The sequence below is a fragment of the Chrysochloris asiatica genome, unplaced genomic scaffold (genome assembly GCF_000296735.1).
Source record: "Chrysochloris asiatica unplaced genomic scaffold, ChrAsi1.0 scaffold00086, whole genome shotgun sequence".
NCBI classification, from domain to species: Eukaryota; Metazoa; Chordata; class Mammalia; order Afrosoricida; family Chrysochloridae; genus Chrysochloris; species Chrysochloris asiatica.
The window spans coordinates 8,726,991-8,752,379 of NW_006408604.1; the positions used below are offsets into that span (position 1 = coordinate 8,726,991).

The 25,389-nt window shown below is 39.2% G+C and overlaps 1 protein-coding gene across 1 annotated transcript in view; it reads left to right on the plus strand.

Annotated features, from left to right (window-relative positions):
- The first annotated feature begins 1,896 nt into the window (after positions 1-1,896).
- Positions 1,897-25,389, plus strand: part of GUCY2C (guanylate cyclase 2C (heat stable enterotoxin receptor)) — a 91,354-nt gene continuing 67,861 nt past the window's right edge. The window contains exons 1-7 of the mRNA XM_006866036.1: positions 1,897-2,113; positions 12,051-12,163; positions 14,163-14,227; positions 16,495-16,710; positions 17,889-18,010; positions 22,619-22,715; positions 24,891-25,008. Coding sequence (XP_006866098.1) covers positions 1,897-2,113; positions 12,051-12,163; positions 14,163-14,227; positions 16,495-16,710; positions 17,889-18,010; positions 22,619-22,715; positions 24,891-25,008 — 948 coding nt within the window. The remainder of the gene's footprint in view (positions 2,114-12,050; positions 12,164-14,162; positions 14,228-16,494; positions 16,711-17,888; positions 18,011-22,618; positions 22,716-24,890; positions 25,009-25,389) is intronic.

The window sequence follows — 25,389 nt, forward strand, 5'->3', positions numbered from 1 at the left end:
TTTCTCAAAGTTGCCAACTAGGTGTTTCATTATTTACTTTTGACCCCTGAAACTCTCCCAGCAGAACCTGTTATCTTAGTTCTTCATTTGAAATTCTTCTTCCTGTCTATATGCTATAATCAGAGGATTCCCAGAACTGCATCTACCTTCTGTCTTCATATCTAAAGAGAAAACACCCAGTAATTTACCTATCAAATCCACCCCTGACATGCTGTTCTTTCATACTTGTAATTTCCAGACAGAATTTAAAACAGACAACAGCAATAAGTCTACTTTAACTCTCATTTGGACCACAGAAAAGCTTCCTAACAATATGTGGTTGTTAAGTGCTGTCGAGTCAATTCTGACCCATAGCGACCCTGTTTTTTTAGGGTTTCCAAGGAGCATCTGGTGAGCTTGAACCACTGACCTTGCAGTTCAAACAGCTTTGCAGTCTGACACATTAGCCCACAGCGCCACACCAGGACTCCTTCCTAACAGTATACCTGTACCCAATTCTGTTTCTCCAGGATATTCCTAAAGGCTCAGTGGTCTTTACAAAATCTACCTGATCATGTCCCTTTCTAGAATATTAGTATAAGGTCTCAAATCCTTAATGACTGGCAGGACATTCCATGTCCTGCCCCTGCCTACTCCTCTGGCATCCTCTATTGCCCTTAGACTCCTAGCTGTTTCCACTCGATTGAACCAAATGGAATCTCCTTCCATTCCTTAGACATACATGCTCCTTCCCACCTTAGGACCTTTGCACGAGCTGTCCCCTCTGGCTGACATGCCCTCCCTCTCTTTCCATCCAGCTAATTCTTGTTCCTCCTTCAGGGTGCAATTTAAAGGACATTTTCTCAGGGAAGCGCCCTGGATTCTCTAGAATAAGGTATGTTAATCATTCATGAGGACCCCTGGTGGTGCAGTGTCTTAGCACTTGGCTCTAATTAAAAGATTGGTGGGTTGAACCCATCCAGAGGTTCTTCAGGAAAAAGACCTGGTCATCTTCTCCCGTAAACATAATAGTTTAGAAAACTTTATGAGGTAATTCTACCCTGTCACATGGCATTACTGTGAGTCAAAATTCACTTGACAGCACCTAACAACAATGACAACCATCCACAAGCTTTATCGCACTCTGCACTTTATTTCAGAAGAGCCCTGGTGACTCACTGGTTATGTACTTGGCTGCTAACTTAAAGTTCGGCAGTTCAAACTCACCACTCACTCTGAAAGAGACAGTGTGGCAGTCTGCTTCCATAAATATTATCCTATGGGACAATTCTAACCTGTCCTATAGGGTCACTAGGAGCCAGAATTGACTCAACGGTGACAGATTTGGTTTTGTCTGATTCGTACTTTATTTCATTGTTGGGCTATTTGGTTAGTCATAATTATCCCTGTGGGCATACAAGTGTTTTGCCAAAGCTCAACATATAGTAGACTCTTAGTTATTCATTGATTGGATGGACTGAACCACAGATCCTAGTTAATAAATTCTGTTTCAATGTGCTGCAGTTAAAACCTAAGCTCTAATAATCCATCATACTTGTGTTTCCTTAGCCCTTTGACCTTTATTTTCCATTTTACAAAGCTCTGTATGTATGCCCTCTTCCTCTTTTCCCTCTTCTCAGGGATGTGTTACAGATTGATGTGTTTTTATTGGGTGAGGCCCAGGTAATCTCCCTGTTTTATAGTTCTGACCTTTCTGTGAGCAAACATACAAAGTGAACTTTGGTTTATCTCCTGCCATAATGAACCTGCTAATTGCTGGCAGGCAGACTGTATTGCATGGCCACGTGAACAGTGGGGCATGACCAGAAAGGACCAGAGTGGAATCCCTGCCTGCCTGAAAGCCCAGAGCAAAGAAGAGTGAACACACAGGAGGATGGTTCTGAGGTGAGCAAGGACATGAAGACACCACTGCTGGGCTTGGCTTTGTGGTCCTTGCTTCTCCAGGCCCATCTGATGCTTTGGGCCTCCCAAGTGATTCAGAACTGCAACAATGGCAGGTATGAGATCAGTGTCCTGATGATGAACAACTCAGCCTTCAAAGTGTCCCAGGAGATCTTGAAAGAAGTCGTAAATGATGGATTAGTAAAAGTAAGAGAGCGACTGGAAATCGCTGGTAAGATTATGGAAAGAATCCTCCTCCTCTCTGTTACCACCTTGGGGTCAAGGGGTTGCTAAGCAAAGCCTGTGTTCTTTGATTGGTGGTGGTAGTTATATGCCATGGAGTCGGTTCTGACCCATAGCAACCCTGTACAGGGTTTCCAATGCTGTAAATCTTTACGGGAGCAGAAAGCCTTATCTTTCTCCTGCAGAGCAGCTGGTAGTTTCGAACTGCTGACCTTAAGGTTTGCAGCCCGATTCATAACCACTACGCTACCAGAGCTCCTTGTGTTCTTTCATTAAGACCCAATATTGTCAAAGGGCCCATCCCACAAGGTCTTTCTATTTCAAGGCTGTAGATCCCTCCAAAAAAGGATTTGAGTTTATGCTGGATTACATGGAACACTAGTGACTCTGTAGGATAAGAATTGGACTGCTGACCACAAGTCAGCAGTTCAAACTCACCAGCTACACCGCAGGAGAAAGAGGAGGTTTTCTGCCCACCCCCCTAAAGATTTATAGTCTTGGAAACCCTATATGGGGTCACTATGAGTTGCAAATGACCTAATGGCAGTGAGTTTTGGAATTTTGAAAGACTGAGCAATCTGTTTCTGTAAAGTTACAAGCAACAAAACCCCCATAGAACAGTTCTATTCTCTAACACATGGGGCTGCCATGAGTCAGAACCAACTTGATGACAGAGAGTTTGCTTTTTGCAGTGAGTCATTTACAACCCGCCCAGCTCCAGGAATGCTCCCAACCCAGAAAATGTCAGGTCAGTGAAATGCCTCAGATGCAATGGGGCTTATTGCTTAGTTTCAGTGAGCTTCTTTCTGCTGCTGCTCAGAAGCAAGATTTGGTATGGATATGGGGTTCACAGGTTTATCCATCAAGTAGATGAATTGGTGGTGAAGGTAGTTGGTTGTGCCACCAAGTTGGTTTTGACTCATAACAACCCTGTAAATCTTTACAGGAGCAGAAAGCCTCATCTATCTCCAGTGGAGTGGCTAGTAGGTTTAAACTGCTGACCTTGTGGTTAGCAGCTGAATGTGTAACCCACTACACTACCAGAGCTCCTTAGTAAATGAATTAAGAGAGTAAAATTCAGATTGACACTGAATCTTCCTCTGGGCTTGTCATTCTTCTGTGTGTGTGAGTTTTACCTCTCTGGTGGCTGTTGTCAGATATATGCAATATATTTGAAATCAAATGCACTGTTACAATCTAGCTTTTAATTACAAAGTAACCATTATAATTTTACATAAAATGTACAAAATAAGGGGAAAAATCATTTATAATATTTCCCAGTCAACCAAATGTTTCCAGTCTCTCTTCATATGCTTCTTAGTTTCTTATTTTCAGAATCATTAGGGTACAGAAACAACTTTGTTTCTGATTTCCCTTCTTAGTCTATAGCCGCATAATCTTCATAGTCACCATGTGGGTGTATAATATTCCTGCAAGTGGCTGTTGTTGTTATGTGCCGTGGAGTCGATTCCAACTCATAGCGACCCTGTACAGGGTTTCCGAGGCTGTAAATCCTTACGGGAGCAGAAAGCCTCATATTTCTCCCGAGAAACAGCTGGTAGTTTCCAGCGGCTGACCCTGAGGTTAGCAGACCGATTCACAACCACTACGCTACCAGAAATTACCTAATAGTTCCCTATTGCAGGATATTTTATTCTTTAATGTCTCATGGCTCTTTGAAAATACTACAATAAACATTTTCAGGTATACAGGTTTTGTCTAGTTCCTGAGACTGAATATCAAACATAGAATTCCTGAGTCAAATGAATAATACTTCATAGCATCTTAGTTATTTAAAAGGAATTCTGATAGCTCTGGATAAGCACTGGACTTGTAATTGTAAGATCAGTGGTTCAAACCCACCAGCCACTCCTTGGGAGAAAGATGAGGCTATCTGCTCCAGTAAACATTTACAATCTTGGAGACCTGACATAGGGTCTGTATGGCTCAGAATCAACCCATATGGCAGTGGGTATTTTGATTACTGATTATTTAGGAGCCTCGGTGGTGCCAATGGTTAAGCACTTGACTCCTAACCAAAAGGTTATAGGTTCAAACCTACACAGTGGCTCCATAAGCAAAAGACAGGGTGATCGGTTTACCTAAAGATTACATACAAGACAACTCTATGGAGAAGTTCTACTTTGACACAAATGAAATCACTTTAAGTTGGAATCCACTCGACGGCACCCAACAACAACAACAGTGGTTATTTATGATTTTAAGGATAATATATGTCTTAATTTTTGCTATTTAAAATCATGTGTCAATAATACTAACAGTTCTGGTAAGTATAATAACTTTATTCTGTACCATATACATTTCTTTAATCCTATTTGAAACTCAGTTCAGATGTAAAAGAATGTATTTGACCTAACGCTCTAATGGAACTATTGTAGTTGATTCCAACTCATAACCATCCTGTAAAGGGCTTCCAGGGAGTGGTTGGTGGGTGTGAGGTTAGCAGTTCAGTGCTTATACCAGGACTTCCTAATGGAATTAGAAGTCATTTAATAAAACCTCCTATTTATGGAGGCAATGTGGTATAGTGGAAAGAACAGTTGACTTGAAGTCTGAGGACCTGGAAGGGGTTTTTACCCTGAATTTCTCCCTTTGTGACCCTGAGTGTGTTATTTCCCTTAGTCTCTCTAAGCCATACTTTCCTTCCTTATGAGTATCTGTCATATGCTAGGTAAATTCTAGAAACAAATTTGTAATTTACATAACACAATCTCTGTAATCATCACAACCTAATGAACACTTACACATGAAAAATTAAAAACTTTGCTAGAGTCATATAAGTTTCTATTTGAAATGAGATTCAAACACAGATCTGTTAGAGTCTAAAGCATGTATCAATTGCCACTGCAAGCCTTTCCCCAAGCATGAATTCATTTTGTCATTATTATAAAGCAGCGAAACAAAGTGGTTTGAAGCAGAGATTTGAAATATGACAGATCTTGGTTTATATTCCCACTCGACCACTTACCAACTATTTAACCTCAAGCAAATAACTTTTATGAGCTTTACTTTCCTCACTTATAAAATTTTGTTGTTGTTAGGTGCCATCTAGTCGGCCCCAACTCATAGTGACCTTATGCACAGCAGAACAAAACACTGCCCGATCCTGGGCCAACCTCACTACTGTTGCCACACTTGAGCTTAGCTAGAGTATTAGCTCATGTGGATACAATGTGAATCAATTGTATTTGCCCTTAAGCTGATTCTGACTTATAGCGACCCGATAGGACAGAGTAGAACTGTCCCAGGAGTTTCTAAGGTTACTGTAATCTTCACAGGAGCAGACTGCCACATATTTCTACTGTGGGGTGGTTGGTGGGTTCAAACAGCCTTTTAGTTAGCAGCCCAGCCCTTAACTACTCCACTCCCAGAGTTTCTCCATTCACAAAAAGCGCCTTAATCACTGACTACATACAGTGTTGTATTGTTGTTGTTTGGTGCCATCGAATCAACTGACTCATAGCGACCCTATGCACAACAGAACCAAACACTGCACAGACCTGGGCTAACCTCACAGTTGTTGCCACACTTGAGTCCACTGATGTTGCCATTTTGCCAATCCATCTCGCTAGGGGTCTTCCTCTTTTTCTCTGACCCTCCACCTTACCAAACATGATATCCTTTTCCAGCGACTGGTCCCTCCTGGCAATATGTCTGAAGTATGAGAGATGAAGTCTGGCCATCCTGGCCTGCAAGGAGCAATCTGGCTGTACTTCTACCAACACAAATCTGTTTGTACAGTGTTGTACAAACTCAATAATGGTAGTTTTTGCTGTTTTACTGTGATTGAGGATGATAATGTTACTACTGTTAATAGTACAAATTATTAGAAATATAGGATAAATAGTGTAGTGTATTAGCCACCACTCACCTGTCCGTTTGTCATATTGTGGTGGCTTGAGTGTTACTGTGAAGCTTGGCACTGGTATTTCAAATATTAGCAGGGTCATCCATGGAGGGCAGGTTTTAGTGGCGCGTCCAGACTATAAGTCAGACTAGGAAGGAGAACCTTGCGATCTACTTCTCCCCGATATTGTCCAATGAAAATCTTATGAAGAGCAGTGGAATATTGCCTGATATGGTGCTGGTAGATGAGCCCCTCAGGTTGGAAGGCAGTCACAGTATAATTCAGGGAAAGCTGTCTTTTCAAAGGATAGTCAACCTTAATGGTGTGGATGGAGTAAAGCTTCTGGGACCACATTTACTGATGTGGCATGACTCCAAATGAGAAGAAAGAGCTGCAAACTTAATTGTGCCCATGTGGAACCATACATATACCAAGAGGCAGTCAGTCATCGAATAAAAGGAGATACTATGTGGTTTAAAGTGAGAAAAGGCATGTGATGGGGTTGTATCCTTTCACCATATTTATTCTGTATGCTGAGCAAATAATCCAAGAAGCTAGACAATATGAAGATGAACATGGCATCAGGACTGGAGGAAGACTCACTAAAATTCCTGCAAAATGCAGATGACACAATCTTGCTTACTGAAAGCAAAGAGGATTTGAAACAATGGTAAACATCAAAGATGATAGCCTTCAGTATGGATTACTTATGTTACTAAATGCCATCGAGTCGGGATCTGACTTATAGCGACCTTGTACAGGGTTTACGAAGAGCAGCTGGTGAGTTTGAACTGCCAGCTTTTATGGCTCAAACCAACTTTGCAGTTTAGTGCATTAACTGGCAGCACCACACCAGAAGTCACACTACACCAGTATGGATTATACACCTCAATAAAACAGAAACAAAAATCAGCACAACTGTACTAATAAGCAACATCATGATAAATGGAGAAAAGACCGAAGTTGTCAAGGATTTCATTTTACTTGGGTCCACAATCAATGTCCATGGAAGCAGCAGTCAAGAAATCCAATGACTTATTTTTGTATTGAGCAAATCTGCTGCGAAGACCTCTTTCAAGTGCTAAAATACAAGATGTTACTTTGAGGGCAAAGGAGCCCAACCCAAGCCATGGTGTTTACAATTGCCTCATATGCTTGTGAAAGCTGGATAATGAATAAGGAAGACTGAAGAAGAATTGTTGCCTTTGAATGATGTTATTGGTGAAGAATATTAAACATATCATGGACTGCCACAATCTGTCTTGGAAGAAGTAAACACAGAAGGTTTCTTAAAAGTGAGGATGGCAACACTTCCTCTAGAAAGAATACTTTGAAGAGGTTATCAGGAAGGATCAGTCCATGGAGAAGGACATCATGTCTGGTAAAGGAGAAGTCAGTGAAAAAGAGAGGAAGACCCTCAATAAGATGGCCTGACACAGAGGCAGCAACAATGAACTTAAATATAAACAATGCTTATGTGGATAGTGCAGAAATGGGTAATGTTGCATTCTGTTGTAGATAGTGCCACTAGGAGTCAATATGAGTTTGGAAATTGAGGAAATAAAAATTGAAATCTTTCAATAAACTGATGCAGTAGTGTAGGCAGTGACTCATCTATGCCAAGAAATTTGAAGGACAGCTACATGACCAATTGATTAGAAAAGATCCATATTTGTGCCCATTCCAAAGTAAGGTGACCCAGTGGAATGCAGAAATCATCAGACAATATCAATACCACATGCAAGTAAAATTTTGATGAAGATAATTTAAAAATGACTGCAATAGTACATTGGCAGGGAACTGCCCGTGGTTCAAGCCAGATTCAGACAAGGACGTGAAGCTAGGAATATCATTGCTGACATCAGGTGCATCTTGGCTGAAAGCAGAAAATACCAGAAAGATATTTACCTGTGCTTTATTTACTATGCAAAGGTTTTTGACTGTGTGCATCCTAGCAAACTATGGATAACATTACAAAGAATAGGTATTCCAGAATACTTCATTGTGTTCATGAGGAACCAAGAGATTTTAAACAGAACAAGGGGACAATGAATGGTTTAAATTCAGGAAGGGTGTGTGCCAGGGTTGTATTCTTTCATTACACTTATTACATCTATATGCTGAGCAAATAATCCAAAAAACTGGATTATCTGAGGGAGAACATGGCATCAGGATTGGAGGAAGACTCATTAATAACGTATGGTATGCAGATGATATGACTTCGTGTTCTGGAAGCAAACAGGACTTAAAATACCTACTGATGAAGATCAGAGACCACAGCCTTCAGTATGGGTTGCACCTCAATGTAAAGTAAACAAAAATCCTCACACTGGACCAATAAATAAATAACATGATGATAAATGGAGAAAAGATTGAAGTTGTCAACTACTTCATTTTACTTGGATTCATTATCAACACTCATGAAATCAGCAACCAAGAAATCAAACACAGTATTGCATTGAACAGATTTGCTTCGTAAGACCTCTTTAAAGTATTCAAGAGCAAAGATACCAGTTTGAGGACTAAAGTGTGCCTGACTCAGACCATGGTATTCTCAATAGCCATATGCATGTAAAGGTTGGGCAGTGAATAAATAAACAAGACCGTAGAAGAATTGATGGCATTTGAGTTATGATGTTGGAGAAGAATATTGAAAAGTACCATGGACTGCCAGAAGAATAAACAGAACAGTGTTGGAAGAAGTGCAGCCAGAATGCTCCTTGGAATCCACAATGGCGAAACTTTGTCTGTCGTATTTTGGGCACGTTATCAGGAGGCACCAGTCCCTACAGAAGGACATTATACTTGTTAAAGTAGAAGGTCAGTGAAAAAGAGGAAGACACTCAATAAGATGGAATGACACAGATATTAATGATACTGTTGTGTGCCGTGAAGTCAATTCCAATGCACAGTGACCCTATTGAAGTTGTTAAGGGCCATTGAGTCAGTTCCGATTCATAGTGGCTCTGTGTAGGATTTCTAAGGAGCATCTGGTGGGTTTGAACCACCATGCGGTTTTCAGTCCAGTGTTTATCCTATAGCGCCACACCAGGCCCCCATAGTGACCTTGTAGAACAGAGTAAAACTACTCCATAGGCTGTAATCTGTGGACGAAGATCTCCAGGTCTTTTCATCTGTGGAACTGTTGGTGAGTTTGAACTGCTGACCCTTTGGTCTCTATATAAGTCAGTACATTCCACAGAAGCAATTCTCCAATTTTTGGTCTGAACTTCTTCACATTCTTAGAAATTATCAAGGATTCCAGAGTTTTGTTTCTATGGTTATCTTACTGATATTTGCTATTGTTGTTGTTAAGTGCCATTGAGTAGGTTCTGACCCTTAAGGACCCTGTATAGGGTTTCTGAGGAGAGACGGGTGAGCTTGAACCATTGACCTTGCAGTTTAAACTGACTTTGCAGTCCAGCAGATAAACCCACCGCGCCACACTAGGACTCTACTGATACTTACTATATTGGAAATTAAAAATGAGAAAGACCTTAAATATTTGCTTGTTCATTCATTAAAAGTAACAATCATAAACATTTTGTCTGCTAATTAACATTTTTTATAAAAGAAAACCTTTCTCTATCAAACCTCAAAATAATAGTAGTAAATAGGATAGAAAGGTGGTATTTGGCTATGTTTTTACAAATCTCTTTAATATCAGCATAATTGTAGATGGCTGGTTCTCATATCTGTTGCGTCACCACAGGAAAACATCACTATAAGCTTGCAAGAGAATGAGAGTGAAAAGGCAAATCATTTTTTAGTATTGGTATGAAAATAGTTCTAACCTCAGGGATCCCCTGAAAAAGTTTTAGGATCTCTCAGAAGTCAGTGGCCTACGCTTTGAGAACTGCTGTTCTACAGATAGAACAGTATCAAGCGCTAGAATCAGACAGCTGTGGGTTCAAATCCCAGCTCTACCAACTGCTTGCTGTGTAATCCTAAACTAGTCAATCGAGTTCTCCACAGCTTCATTTTCTCATTTTAAATTCAGATGTACAATATGAATTCTCACATAGGATTCAGAGGAGGCTTAAGTGAAATAATGTGTGTAAAAAAAATAATGCCAGTACCAGTAACATTGACTATCTGGACCTACTCGGTTAACACACGGATGGGGATCTGTGATCGCAGAGGTGAAATCAGTTCTTTCACCAGGCCCTGTACAGAGTTATACCTGGGTTTTGCTGTGTCAGTCATAGGCTGTCTGGAATTTGGGACTTTCAAGTGGGTCATCTTTAGTGTCCCTCACAGTGGTTGGAGGGAGCAGTGACTCTACATGGGCAGGAAGGTGCCCGGGGAGATCTAGCTTGAACAGAGTTGTCCTCTGTGGCCAACTTCCTGAAGCACTGCCCTCATCACGAATCTGTGTATTGGCTTCCATTTCAGTTGCTAACTTCTCTTGCTGTTTTCTAAGACCCTCTGGAACCTGATTATCTACTACTCCCAACATGCACTCTCCCATACCCTAAGTGTACTTCAGTATCACTCAGACCAGGGGGCTTCAAAAACTTTATGGACAAATTCTATTATCCTTTAATTCCATTTTCCACTGATTTTCTGAAGCATCCTCATACTGTTCTCCTAACTTCAACTACCCTATATTCTCACTGTTCTTAAGTGTTTTTCAGTTGGTTCTCACTCATAACGACCCTATACAGGGTTTCCAAAGAGCAGCTGGTGGGTTTGAACCACCAACCCTACAGTTACAAAAATTAAACTAAGATACAAGAGACAGTTTAGTCAAAATGATTCTGCTTCCCAGGAATACCCAGGAATATTGCTATCAACATTCTTGATTAAGCTGTATTACACAGGCCAGATGGGAACAGTTCACTCTGGCCTTGGAGGTAGACCACTGAGGGAATACCTAACTTGGAGTGAGGATCTGTCCTGTAGGACTAGCCACACTGTGACCAAGCTATTTCAAAGAGAAAGATGTTTTGAAACCTTATCTTGCTTTCTGCAAGGAGAAATGTTTGAGCCAGAGTAAAATCCAATAGAAACTCTCTTATCTCATTTAGCATACTGAGGAACATATTTAAAATTCATTCTTTAAGAAAAACATTGGAAAGTAAGAGAAAATATTTTGAAAATAAAGAGGGGATTTTCCGAAGTTTGTCTACATTCCAGTATTGGCTTTCCCTGTCTATTGGAAAAGGAAACAGAGAAACTTAAATACTTCATTCATAAAAAGCAGTTGATAGCCAGACTGCTACCCATGTTTGTACCAGCATTGCTTTGACCCTCATGGGGATATTCCACATGCTATTCCAATATACTACTTGTTCTTTATCCTGACTGCTCCAGGAGAGAAAGGGGCTAAAATTAGTGACAGAGCAGGATTTATTGAGACCAAGTAGTCAAACCCATTGATATGTTATTATTTAACAATTTAGTGGATCGTTTAGCTGATCAAAGGCCATTCCCTCATGCATGCAAGTGTTTGAATCTGCAATATTAAAAATGCAGCATAGGTTTGAGACAAGATCATCATGACTTCAATTTCAGACCCCATTTATTTACTAGATCCAGGGTTCCAGGGTAAAGTCCCCAAGAAAGCTTTTCTCTTAGACTGTGGCCTTGCATGCACTGGCAACAAACAAAACAAACAGGTTGGTAATATGATAAAAGAGCGAATCATTATGCCATGTTTCTTCTTTCCTAATACTCCCATGGAGAAAACTTGCTGGGTTTGAGTTGTAAAAAGATGAAAAGTGCAGTAAACAGATGGAAATGTCTTAAAACTGGATTGTGGTGATAGTTGCATTACTTTTATATTTACTAAACATCGTTTAATTGTAGACTTCAAATGGGTGAATGTTATGGTGAATTTTACATATCCCAATAAAGCTGTTTAAAGAGAAAGAAAAAAAAACAAAACATGGTAGGGAAGAGAGTGAAGTGACTGTAACTCAGAATTCAATTTCTAGGTCTGAAAAGGGATGTCAATTTTTCCTAGGATCAACTGACAAGAGATAAATATCAAGGCTGGTCTAAATCATTGAAAAATAACAACAGTCTTTTATTTCCTCTGACTTGTGGATAACAGGCATAAATGTGACTGTGAATGCTAGCTTTATCCAGACTGATACTTGGATTTATAAGTCAAGTGACTGCCGGAGTAGCACCTGTGAAGGCCTGGAGCTACTCAAGAAAATTTCCGTAAGTACCTGCCTTAGTGAATTGCTCTTCCTCTCCCAACACAGATGGCAGTTCTGGTGTGAAATGTGACCTTACTTCCATCAGACAACTAACTCTCCTCTCACTTCCAACCATGCAGCTGAGTGATTTGAGGCTTCCATCCCCCTGATATTTTCCAAGTGAAAAAGGTCCTTTCAGAATCCATGAAAGTGGGGAGAACCTTAGCTATGCACTATCTGTACTCTTTCAATAGTATACAAAACAAAAAACAAAAAACCAAGCCCACTCTGACTCATAGTGATTCTATAGGACAGAAAAGAATTACTCCACAGGGCTTCCGAGGCTATAAATCTTTATGGAAGCAGCCTGCCCTGTCTTTCTCCTCAGGAGCGACTGATGGGTTTGAGACATTAACTCTGAGGTTAACCCATTGCACCACGATCATTTTCAATGTTATGAAGGAGAATTATTTTATTTTAATGCTTTAAAAAACATTTATATGTATAACAGTTGTTATCATGTGCCTCAAGAAATAACTGACATGTCATGTTAAAAACATATTTCAAAGACCTACCCCAGAGAGCTCTCTTTCAAGTCGCTACCATATAGCTAATCTTAAACTGTAACGTGATCATTGTAATGTCTCAAGGTGGAAATGGGAGGAAAGAGCTTCTTGCCTAGTACCTCCTCCTTCCAGATCCCAACCCCAACCAGAGCTTTATGGTGCTATAGTGTTTTAAGCTCTCTACAGACAAGTAGGTGTGTAAGATGCCTGAAAAGATGATAATAAGCCCAATCAACTGCTATCAAGTTGATTCCAATTTATGTTGTTGTTGTTAAGTGCCATCGAATTGGTTCCGACTCATAGCAATCCTGTGTGGGGTTTCCGAGGAAGATCTGGTGAGTTTGAACCACTTTGTGGTCCACAGTCCAATGCTGATCCTACAGTGCCACCCAGGAGTCCACAATTCCAACTTATAGTGACTCTTTGTAAGGTTTCTGAGACTATAAATCTTTACGGCAGCAGACAGCCTCTGCTCACCTGCAGAACATCTAATGGATTTGAATCACTGACCATGTAGTTAGCAGTCCAGCCCCAGCCCCAAGGGCTCCTTGAAGGTGAAACACTCAGCTGCTAACTGAGCGCCTAGCAGCTTGAATATCCCCAGAGGCACCTTGGGAAAAAAAGTCTTGTGCCCTACTTCCAAAACAGCAGCCACTGAAATCTCTATAACATACAGTTCTACTCTGATGCACATGGAGTTTCCATGAGTTGGAATCAACTTGATAGTAACATTTCTTTTTCCTTGCTACAGAATGTTAAAAAAAAAAAGTTCTCAGAAAACCAGAGCTTTGGAAATAGAGTGGCTCTGAAACTAAAAATCAATCACATAGCACCAACCAAATGGGGCATACTCCTGTTAGAAAGAGTAGCTAATGACAGCAGTGATTCGAAATTTTAAGAGGGTGGCAGTGGGCACAGGGAGCTTAGTCAATTCCACTTTAAAATTCTAAGAGCATTTGTTTCCTTCCCTACTGCAACAGAGGGAGGTAAAGCTTGGTTCTCCAAAATCACAAATGGGATGGTCTAGTTATTAGAAAACGAGATCAATAATCACCCAACTGATTGCACTGCATTTTGTCTACTTTAACACTACATCAGTGCTCTCTAAAATCTCATCTTGCCCTCTCCTTGAAAGTACCTCCCTATTGAGTCTCTCCCCAATCTGGTCTACGGATGCACTACTGTTACTGTCTGCCAGTCCCTCTTGCACTCACTACATGTTTCCCACTTGATAAAGAATCCCAGTTCACCTCAGTGAATCACCTTTGGTGACATTCTTTTTCCCTGCAATCACAGTATGGCCTATCTCAGACCTCCTCAATCCTCAGTCAGTTAGTTGCCCTTTCTGTTCCGCATTCTAACATTTTGGGAACCCTGATTTTTAACCTTCTAGTTGCCGTTCCTCTGCCACTTTGTTTCTGTCTCATTGATGAACATTTATTTTTTCTCCTACAGAAAGAGAAAAATATGGGCTGTGTCCTCATGGGGCCCTCATGCACATATTCCACCTTCCAGATGTAGTAAGTAGTTTGATTGTTGCTATTTTAATGTTACTGTGAATTGAAGTCAAGAAATGGCATAGCTACCCAAGTGATTTATTAAACATCAGTCTACTCAAAGTAATAAAATAAAGGTGTTGTTGTGATGTTGTTGTGAAGTGCCATTGAGTCAGTTTTGACCCATAGTGACCCCGTATAGGGTTCCCGAGGAGCGAATGGTAAGTTTGAACCACCAACATTGCAATTCAAACCGACCTTGCAATCCAGCATATTAACCCACAGCGCCCTAGTATTTTACCATCTCTCTGTAACTGCCATTCGCTTATCCATATAACTCTACCTTTGCTCACCGTAGGGTAACTTACAGTAGAAATTCAGGTTCAGTCACTAACATTTGAACTTGAGAGGCAGCACGGTATATAAAATTAGTCAGTCTTGAAAGGAAATAAGGAAGACAGTGAATTTGGATAATCTGAGGAGTCAAACAGAGGGATGGAGTCCTTGCACAGTGCATTGGTTCACATGTTCAGCTGCTAACTGTAAGTTGGCAGAGCCATATAGAGGCACCTCAAAAGAAAGCCATTGAGAACTTTATGGAACACATTTCTACTCTGATACTTATGGGGTCACGGAGAGTCAGAATCGACTCAGTGAAAACCAACAACAACAAACGCCATGAAAAGAGGGTTGTTGTTGTTAAGTGACATGGAGTTGGTTCCAACTCATGATGACCCTCTATAGAGTTTCTGAGGAGTAGCTGATGAGCTTGAACCTCCTACCTTGCAGTTCAAACTGACTTTGCAGTCCAGTGCTTGTCCTACAGCGCCACACCAGAGTGTAGGGAAACAAAATGCTAGTGCTCTGCAAGAAGGTATTCACAGGACTTTGTTCTATCTTACCATCTAAAAAAAGCAGGAAAAGAACAGGATATTTGTATCATAGAGTTATTTGAGGATTATGTAAATAACATATTAAATCCCTTTTCACAGTGCCCTTATCATCTTTGAAAAAGTTTTCAATATATTCTAGAATGAAAATATTCTCTGACTTTGAGAAAGCAACCCACCCTCAGCCCTTCCATTCATTTCACTCAGTGTAATTCGCATTACTTTTTCCTGCCAGATCACACCTTCCCCTGTGAAAATCCCTCTCATTTTTTCCCTTTCAATTTTCCTGTGAGTAAAACATCATTCTTTGTCACATTACTTTTGTCAATACTAAAAGCAAAGGGGGAAATCAGCATAAGAAGCAGCTTTTAAAAATAAAAGATATGTTGTATTGTGAACACATTGGGTTTGAAATGAAAGCAGGACCAACACACCCAGTAAACTCTTTCATTGGAGCACTGGAGATGATAGGGGATGTTGTTTTTCTTCATTTACATATGAAGTATCTACCTTAGATACTAAAATGAATAAGCTTGATGTGGTCCCTGCCTTCAGGAGTTTACAGTCTGTGGAGGAGATATATATTAAACAGACAACCAAATAATTACTGGGTCTTAGATACCCAAGAGTTCTGGTGTGGTGCTGTAGGATAAGAACTAACTGTTAAACACAAGGTTGGCAGTTCAAACCCACCAGCCGCTCCTTGGAAACCCTATCAGGGTCGCTATGAGTTGGACCTGACTCTACAGCACTTAACAACAACAGGTATCAGAGAAAGTTAACCTGATGGATAAAGAGATAGATAGTGTAGGGCCTGATGGTTGAGTAAGACTCAGCAAGGCAAAGACATAGGGAACAGTATTACTGGCATTTGTCAAGAGCCATAATTGAATTTGATGTGTTTAAAGAACTGTGAGAAGGTCCATGCGCTGACCCAAGGAAGCAGTCAGTCCCTCCCCAGATGTCTGTCTCAAAGGCAGCCCACAGAAAATCCAGAAATAAACAATGGATAGAAGGAAATTTATAGAAGTTACCTTTTTGGTTTTATAATAATTATGGTAGCTACAGTGACCCACCTTTTATTTTCTTAGGTCTATATCCCAAAGCCAATATGTCCCAGTCTAGATATTATGAGAAACGATTTTAGTATAAATCAAAGTAACTCAAGCTAGGTATTCATAAACATGCCTGAAGTGTGCTTGGAACAGAGCACATTTTTGAACAATGTTGTTTTAAGATGTATTTGTTGGGGAGGATGTCTATGTAAGTGAGGAACCTGCTCTAATGGCCCTATTTCATTCTTACCATTTATACACACACACTGAAACAGATTAACAGAGATCTTATCTGCGTGACTGACGTTAATCCTAATATTGGTTTCTTTCTCACGTCTCAACATAGCCTTGACACGGAATTGAACTACCCAATGATTTCAGCAGGAAGTTTTGGATTGTCATGTGACTACAAAGAAACCTTAACCAGGCTGATGTCACCAGCTAGAAAATTAATGTACTTTTTGGTTGACTTCTGGAAGGTCAATAGTTTGCCATTCAAAACTTTTCCCTGGAACACTGCATATGTTTTCAAGAATACTACAGAGTCTGAAGACTGTTTCTGGTAAGCAGGAGTATTAATACTCTGCTGGCATTTCACATGGGAAGAAGTCATAGACTCATGGAAGTTTTCTGATTATTCCCAAATGCATTATAACAGCCATAAAAATGGACACAAATCCACTTTTCACACGCAAATAAAAGCAACTGGGCCAAAGGAAGCTTACTGTCAGAAGTATGATAGCCAGCATATATCACACCTATAACACTTTTACTAGTCTTCAAAATACTTTCACATACGTTTTATTGACTTCCCACAATAAGCACTTTGAAGAAAACCAAACAAGTAGTACACTCTCCATTTTACAACAAGGAAACTGGAAATCAGAAGTTAATGCTTTCACATTAATGTGCATTGGTATAATACCAGAGAATGTGTATGCTGCCTATACCACCAGTTAGATAGAAATAATTTGTCTCACAACTCTTCAGAGAAACAAGATGGGACCATGGGAGAGAACAAAATCAATGTGCACCATTGTAACATCCACTCAACTGCAGCAAAGGCGGCAGAGGAACTATTTTGGTTGGATTACCATTTGTATCTCTGGGACACTACTTAGCTGTGTAGGCTAGCCCCACCTAAGTATGCAAAAAGCTGAGATGGGGCATTACTTGGAATTAATATTTAGGGAGCCCTGGTGTGGTGCTTTAGGATAAGCACTGGACTGCCAACTGCAAGGTCAGCTGTTCAAACCCACCAGCCGCTCCTCAGAAACCCTGTACAGAATCACTGTGAGTCACACTTGACGACACTTAACAACAATATTTAGGGCACCACAAGAATAAATCCTAAAGTCTCATTTAAAGATTTTAGAATGTATTAAGAACACATAAAAATCCATTTCACACAGAGGAGAAATTAGTCCTATCAATTCTAAATTTTGTACTGTAAATTCAAAGATTTCAACTTTCATGTGATAATGGGGCTATTTATAGAACATAGTTAGAGCCTTTCTTTTGCAAATATCAGGAAGCTATGATAAGGAACAAATTATGTTGTGTGATGCCTGTAATAAGGTATCCACCACATTACAGTGTATACTGTCTGTTGTATTAACAGTGGAAATGAAATTTAGACAAACAAATCCCAGGAAAGATGTGCAAAGAATGAGTGAAAGGTATGGAAGGCTGTGAAGAAAATAAGATAGTTTCTTAGAGATTCTGTTTTCCCTGTTGTAGGTACTTTAATGCTCTGGAGGCTGGAGTTTCCTATTTTTCTCAAGAACTTGTCTTCAAGGATATATTAAGACGAGATGACCAGTTTCAGAGAATCTTAAAAGACACAAACAGGAAAAGCAATGGTAAGAAAACATGAGGATAGTTTTTGCCAACTTCTCCTTTAGGACTGTCACCTCCTTATGAGTTGTTTTGACAAACCTACCACAGCAGAGCTCTTATCATTACCTCTAAAATTTTATATGTTTCAGGAGAGCTATAGTTGCAAGGAGCTCTGGTAACGTAGTGGTTACGAATCGGGCTGCAAACTGCAAGGTCAGCAGTTCAAAACTACCAGCTGTTCTGCAGGAGAAAGATGAGGCTTTCTGCTCCCGTAAAGATTTACAGCCTCGGAAACCCTGTACAGGGTGGCTATGAGTCAGAATCGACTCCACGGCACATAACCAACCAACCAAATAGTTGCAAACAGCTACATTATATCATTTCTTTTGTTGATTAAAACTTTATCCTCGGAGAGAAAATAGAAAAGTAGTATTGAGCAAATATATTAACATAATGAAATAATGATAAAAGTAAAAGTCAGCTTTATTAAACTTAGATGGTGACTACTGATTGGTCTATATCATAAGGTTAAGAAGTCCTTCAATTGCTACATATCTAGTCATCGCTCATCCTTATCTCCCAAACTTTAGATTACATAAATCTTTCAAAATAAAATAATCTAAAACCATGGACAAATAGTTCATTAGGATTTGATTTTTAATTTAATTTTGCTCCAACTTGTTCTTTAATTGCCAGAGTGTGTAACTGCTATTTTTCTACAGCTTAAAAGTTTAACATGTTTCTTCAAAGCCAAGCAAACTGTGCTTTAACAAAATGGTTAATAACTCATAATATGGAAGCTCTCATAATATGTATACTCCTTTATTTTCATAACAGCTTTCTGCCCTTGGCTCAGATATATAGAAAGAAAATGATTTAACTTCCTGTTGCTATTTCTGCCTTTCAAATACAATGATTACATGATTTATTACAGAAAATGATTGATTACACTCTGGAACAAGCTTCTGAATGAAATACAAACCTTACTAAATAAATCATGTGAATCAGAATTCCTGCCTCAGGCTTGCTTTGGGAAAACAATTTCCTAAGCTGAAGGCACTCAATTGTGTAGAGTACAATAAATGATGAATAAACATTGAGAAGCATGGGAACTGAATAACACTTCATTGTGCTCATGTGGAACCTGTATATAGACCAAAGAAGTCATTCAAACAGGACAAGGTGTGCATAGTGTTGTACTCTTCCACTATACTTATTCAGTCTGTATGCTGAGCAAATAAAGCAAAAATCTGCTCTAATTTAAAAAAAAATCTGCTCTACTGTATTTTTACATATTATGTGCTCATGTAAATAATATGCACATACATAATACTCATAGAGAGAAATACTGTTAACTGATGGTACATGGAGGGGATTATAGTCATTGTAATGAAACAGGTGTATGATTTGTTGAACGTAAAACTGATGATCTACTCTGTAAACTTTCACTCAATCTACAATAAAAACCTTAAAAAAGAATAGTTTGGGAACAATGGAATCAATTTGGGAATTTTCTACAAGGGATGATGCTTGCTTGGCAGGATTTCATCTGCTGTCATTATCGAGAATTTGTTACACTATGAATCTACTATTTGCAAAATATTGTTCAATATATGAAATCAAAACAGAAGAATAAAATTATTCATGTCCCTAAAATGATGGAAATTTCTTAGACATTACCAAACACCTTGAGGTAATGAGTTTCTTGGCCTGGTTTCTCAGGACCATAGTCTCAGGGGACGCCATGGTCAACTGGCATAACAAGGTCCACAAAGACAATGTTCTACATTCCACTTTGGTGAGTAGCGACTGGGATCTTATAAACTCATCAGCAGCTGGTCATCTAAGGTACAAGTATTTTTGTCTTTCCACATGGAAAAGAAAGAAGAAGAATGAGAACTGAAGATACTTGGAATCAAATAGTCCACTGGACTAATGGAATACATGAAATCAGTCTCCATAACTCTGAGACCAGAAGAACTAGATGGTGCCTGGCTACCACTATCAGCTACTCTGAAAAGGATCGCATTAGAAGATCTCAGATAGAATGGGAGACAGTGTGGAACAAAAGTCAGGATTACTAAAAAAACACCAACTGGGCTTACTGGTCAGAAAGAGACTGAAGGAACCCAAAACTGTGGTCCTTGACCACTCTTCAGATCTGGATTTTAAACCAAGTGGTGGATTTATGTGGGGGATAACAACACTAGTGAGGTATGCTCACCATGGAATGTTCAACCATTCGAGATCAAAAGGGCAACGTGTACCTGGACACAAGGTTCAGAGGGATTGGGAAGGAGGGTGGAATTGAAATAGAAACCACAGGGAGGAAGTGGAATTAACTGTTGTTACATGGAGGAGATTCCAATAATTGAGAAAATGGCACTTAACAACAACAACAAGTTCATGATAGAGCTTATACAGTCAGATTGAACTCTAACACTAAAAATCGCAAAGACCGAGTTCTGAAAACAAAAGCTACAGACAAATCCCAAGGAAAACAGATTTAATGATTTCTTCTCACATTAACATATACCACAATTTTTTCAACTACTTTTCCAAATAATAAGATATTCTACACATGATGCAACCTTCCTTGCTAAGAATAAAGAAGACTTAAAATACTTACTGATGGAGATCAAAGACCACAGACTTTGGTATGGCCTGCACGTTAATGTAAACAAACAAACAACAACAAAAAAATCCTCACCACTGGACCAATCAATAACATTATGATAAGTGGAGAAAAGATTGTAGTTGTCAAAGATTTCATTTTGCTTCCGTCTCTGGTAGCATAGTGGTTACGAATCGGGCTGCTAATCTCACAGTCAGCCGTTCGAAACTACCATCTGTTCCATGGGAGAAAGATGAGGCTTTCTGTTCCGGTAAAGATTTATAGCCTCGGAAACCCTATGCAGGGTCGCTATGAGTCGGAACCGACTTCACGGCACATAACAACAACAACAACAACCATCAACACTCATGGAAGCAGCAGTCAAGAAATCAAACGGCATATTTATTGCATTAGGCAAATCAGCTGCACAAGTCCTCTTTAAAATGTTTAAGAGCAAAGATGTCAGTTTGAGGACTAAGGTATGCCTGTTTCAAACCCTGGATGGTATTTTCAATTGCCTCATATGCATGTGAAAGTTGGATGATGAATAAGGAAGATCTTAGGCTCCTTAGAAGCCAGGAATACAAGACTTCCTCTCTTGTACTTGATGGTGGTGGTAATGTGCTGTGGAGTTGATTTCGACTCATAGCGACCCTGTACAGGGTGTCCGAGGCTGTAAATCTTTACGGGAGCAGAAAGTCTGGTAGTTTCAAACTGCTCACCTTACAGTTCGCAGCCCGATTCATAACCACTACGTTACCAGAGCTCCTTGTACTTAGGATATATTATTAGGAGGAACCAGTCCCTGGAGAAAGACATCATGCTTGGCAAAGTTGTTGTTGTTGTTAAGTGCCTTCAAGTTGGTTCCGACTCATAGCGACTCTGTATAAGGTTTCTGAGGAATGGCTGAAGAGTTTTGACAGCTGACCTTGTGGTGCAAATTGACGTTGCAGTCAAGTGCTTATCGTACAGCGCCACACCAGGAGGGTCAATGAAAAAGAGGAAGACCTCCAATGAGATGAACTGGCAAAGTAGCAGCATCAGTGAACTAAAATGTAACCATGATTGAGATGACAGCTCAGAGCTGGGCAGCGTTTCATTGCGTTTTGCATAGGTCACAGGTCGTTAGGAGTTGGAACCTAATCGAGTGAACAAAAACAACAGGAAATGGGATGCCATTTGGATATTATTTTAATCCTGGTATGAAAACTAAAGCAAGAGGCAATTCAAGATATGCCCCTTAATTTCTAAAGTATAAAACTCATATCTCTAAAACAACTCTCTATATTATTTCATTGCCTATTATTCCCTTTAAAGAAATCTATATTTATAAATATTTTTTGCTTGGTACTAAAATATAATTATTTGAATATTTGAATAAGCATACAAATTTGTTGTATAGTGTATCAAATGTTCATATGATATATGTATAATGTAGTGGTGTGTTATGTAAATTGATATGTTTATCCTTTCTACTTCTAAAATTTTCAAATCAACATTTTAACCATGGCACCATCTTGTGGCTATTTTATCAAATAGCTAGGTCGTGTAAACTATTGCATGAAAACACTGCTTATGAAAAATAATTAAGAAAAAGTTTCAAATGAAATTTAGTAAAATAAAACATTGGAAAGAAAGATACATTTCATTATTTACCTGTCAAAATAGTTATTGTAACACCCAAGTCTGGTGCAATAGAATAAGCACTAAGTCATAAACTTGAATATCAGAGCTAGATCCATCATCTACGAGTTCTTTGACCCTTTGGCATGGTATCTAGGTTTCAACCACCTTATAAAATTAAGATAGATTAGATGGTTCTTTTTAAGTCCAATACAATTGATTCTGACTCTATGACTACAACTGAAAGAAAATGGATTTGAAGAATTGATTCTGATCTTCTTCTTTTTTTTAACTGTAGTATGGACATACTGTACCCATATTCAAGCAGCCACCTTGTTCTCTATTGTGTATAGACCATTTTGCATTTTCCTTTGTTTTCCTCTTTATCCTTCAGTGATTGTCACGTGTGGTACACCAAATGACATCTCCTTCGTCCTGAGTGACCAGCCAGTGGCTGAAGACATTGTCATCATTCTAGTGGATCTGTTCAAGTAGGTATAAAATTTGTCAGAACTCTCCTTTTTTTCAAAATGGAAATAATCCAATGATTTCCAGGAGACACATTCTTTTTTCACCTGTTTAGCCAGCTTCTTATGGGGTTCAATATGAAGATAACACTTGGACCATCTTTTCATTCTGTCTTCATCACATCCTCATGCTTATTTCATCACTATGGCCATTGGCAGCCCTACCATGTTTAAATACAACAGGCCTGCTCAGTCAACACAGGATTCTGATTTCCAGTCTGTCTTGGAAGGTCCTCAACCAAACAGTGATAAATGAACTGATACAAATGTGGGTCACATTTGTCCCTTTGATAAGAGGAAAGTTCCAGTTAAATGAGTCTAATTTACACAATTATTCTTTGCCCCTGTGGCATCATCACTGGATGGTGATGTTTTCATCCTCCATTCTCTGGGACTGAGGAGAGGAAGTTCTGGTTCAGAAATTATGTTTTTTTGTTTTGTTTTGTTTTGTTTTTTAACATCCTTTCTTTAAATCACTTATATTCTAATATGATGGGAGACTGCACTTACAAACTGTGCCAAGTCTGACTAAGCTTAAAGAAGGTGGCACCAGTGGTAACTGTACCCCTTGCCGTGACTGATCATTAATCATTACCTATTCATACTGGAGTAAGTTGAAATCTTGTTGTGATTAGTGCTGTAGGAAAAGCACTGGACTGCAAAGTCAGTTTGAACCACAGGGTTGGCAAGTCAAATTCATCAATCACTCCTCAGAAACCTTACATAGAGTCTCTATGAGTTGGTAATGAGTCAATGGCACTTAATAACAACAATAACAAAGGATTTATGGTGTGGTGCTATAGGGTCAGCACTGGACTGTGAACCTCAAAGTCAGAAACCAGCTGTTCCTCAGAAATCCTATACAGGGTTGCTATGAGTTGAAACTGAATAGATGGCACTTAACAACAACATCTGTATTTAGATCAGATGCTGCACTAACGTTCACATATAAAAAGGGAAATTTTTCAACATTTCAGTTCTATAATCACATTGATTTCAAAAGCTACTTTGCTTTCCTCAGTGAAGCCAAGTTTGTGTAATTTCACTTTAAACAAATCCTCAATAAATTGCTAAAGGGCTGGTACTCTTTTGTTGGCATTAACCAAGGACATCTGACAATATTTTGAGGAAATCATGAAATTCTAAACTAGACATACCTGGGTTCAAACTCTGATCTTGATACTTTTAGTTCATTTGACCCTTGGGCAATTACTTAACTGCTAGAGATTAAATCTTTTCATCTGTAAAATGAAAATAAACTATTTACCTTGTTGTTGTCAAGTGCCACTGAGTTGGTTCTGCCTCAAAACCTTGTATAAGGTTTACAAGGACCTGCCGGTGGGTTTGAACTGCCACCCATGCAGTTAGCAGTCCAGTGCTTATCCTACAGTTCCACACCAGGACTTCAAAGGGTATTTTTTTAGGATTAGCTGCAAGGATATGAGCAAAGTAACCAACAGTCTTAGCACATAGTAGATGTGCCTTCCTAGAGTTTGAACATTAAGTGAGAGTCACCCTAATTAAGGCAGTTGTTAGGTTATTTTCACAGTAAAGCATTCAATTGATTAGGAAGGTGAGAACCGATGCATCTCCGACAGTACTGAGCATCCTCAGTGTGCCAAGCAAGGTCTAGGACACAAGACTCAACAAGCTAATGTCCCATATTTCAATATGGTTACTGTCACAGAAAAAATGTTAAACATTTTTGTGCTTATGTTTCACTATTTGAAAATTAGGTTTAATTTTTAAAATTCTTCTCTCTCATATCCTGATATCTCCAAATAATTTTGAGCATTTATGCAAAGAAAATTTTCAGGTTGGAACCAAAGCCTTAAAAACAAGCATTATATTGCATATCCAGAGCCCTCAAATCAAAAAAATTTTTAAGGTGTATACATTCTGGTCTCCTTTTCATTTATCTAAGTTCTCTTACTCAACTTAATGATTACAGAAGAAAATAGCCTGCCCTGGGGAAGTAGAAACTATAGTGGGTATGGAATTAAAAAAAAAAAAAGTTGTTTAAAAAATCTATTTGTAAGGTTGGTTTATATGAATTATGAATTATAGAAAACACAAATCTACTTTGGTAGGATCCTAATTTTTATGGGAAGCCTTTTTTCCCCCCATTTATTTAAACAGTAACAACTACTTTGACGAAAATACCACAGCCCCTGATTTTATGAAAAATGTCCTTGTGCTGACCCTGCCTCCTGGAAATTCCAACCTAAATAGTTCTTCCTCCAAAGATCTATTATTGGTAAGTTCTCTCTGTATATACTGTTACTATATTCTTTGTCAAAATTAAGGTATATATTCTCTTATTGAGACCTGAATTCTAAAATTAGCTATTATTTTTACTCATTCCCATCAACAAATGGTAAGTGAGACCTACTATATGTGTAGCATATTAGGATAGCAAGATATGTACCCAAACTCTTGTTCCAGGTCATTGTGCTGGGCTCTAGACCAGCATGACAGTAGAGGCCTCTGTAATACCAGAGTGGAAGTGACAGTGTGGGAATATTGCAAGAGATCCTGCTACTGAGAGTCAATCTTACATTTGTGTGTGTGTGTGGTGGCGAGAGTTCCTGCCTAGTCATTTCTATTTATGGTGACACCATCTATGTTACAGTAGAAC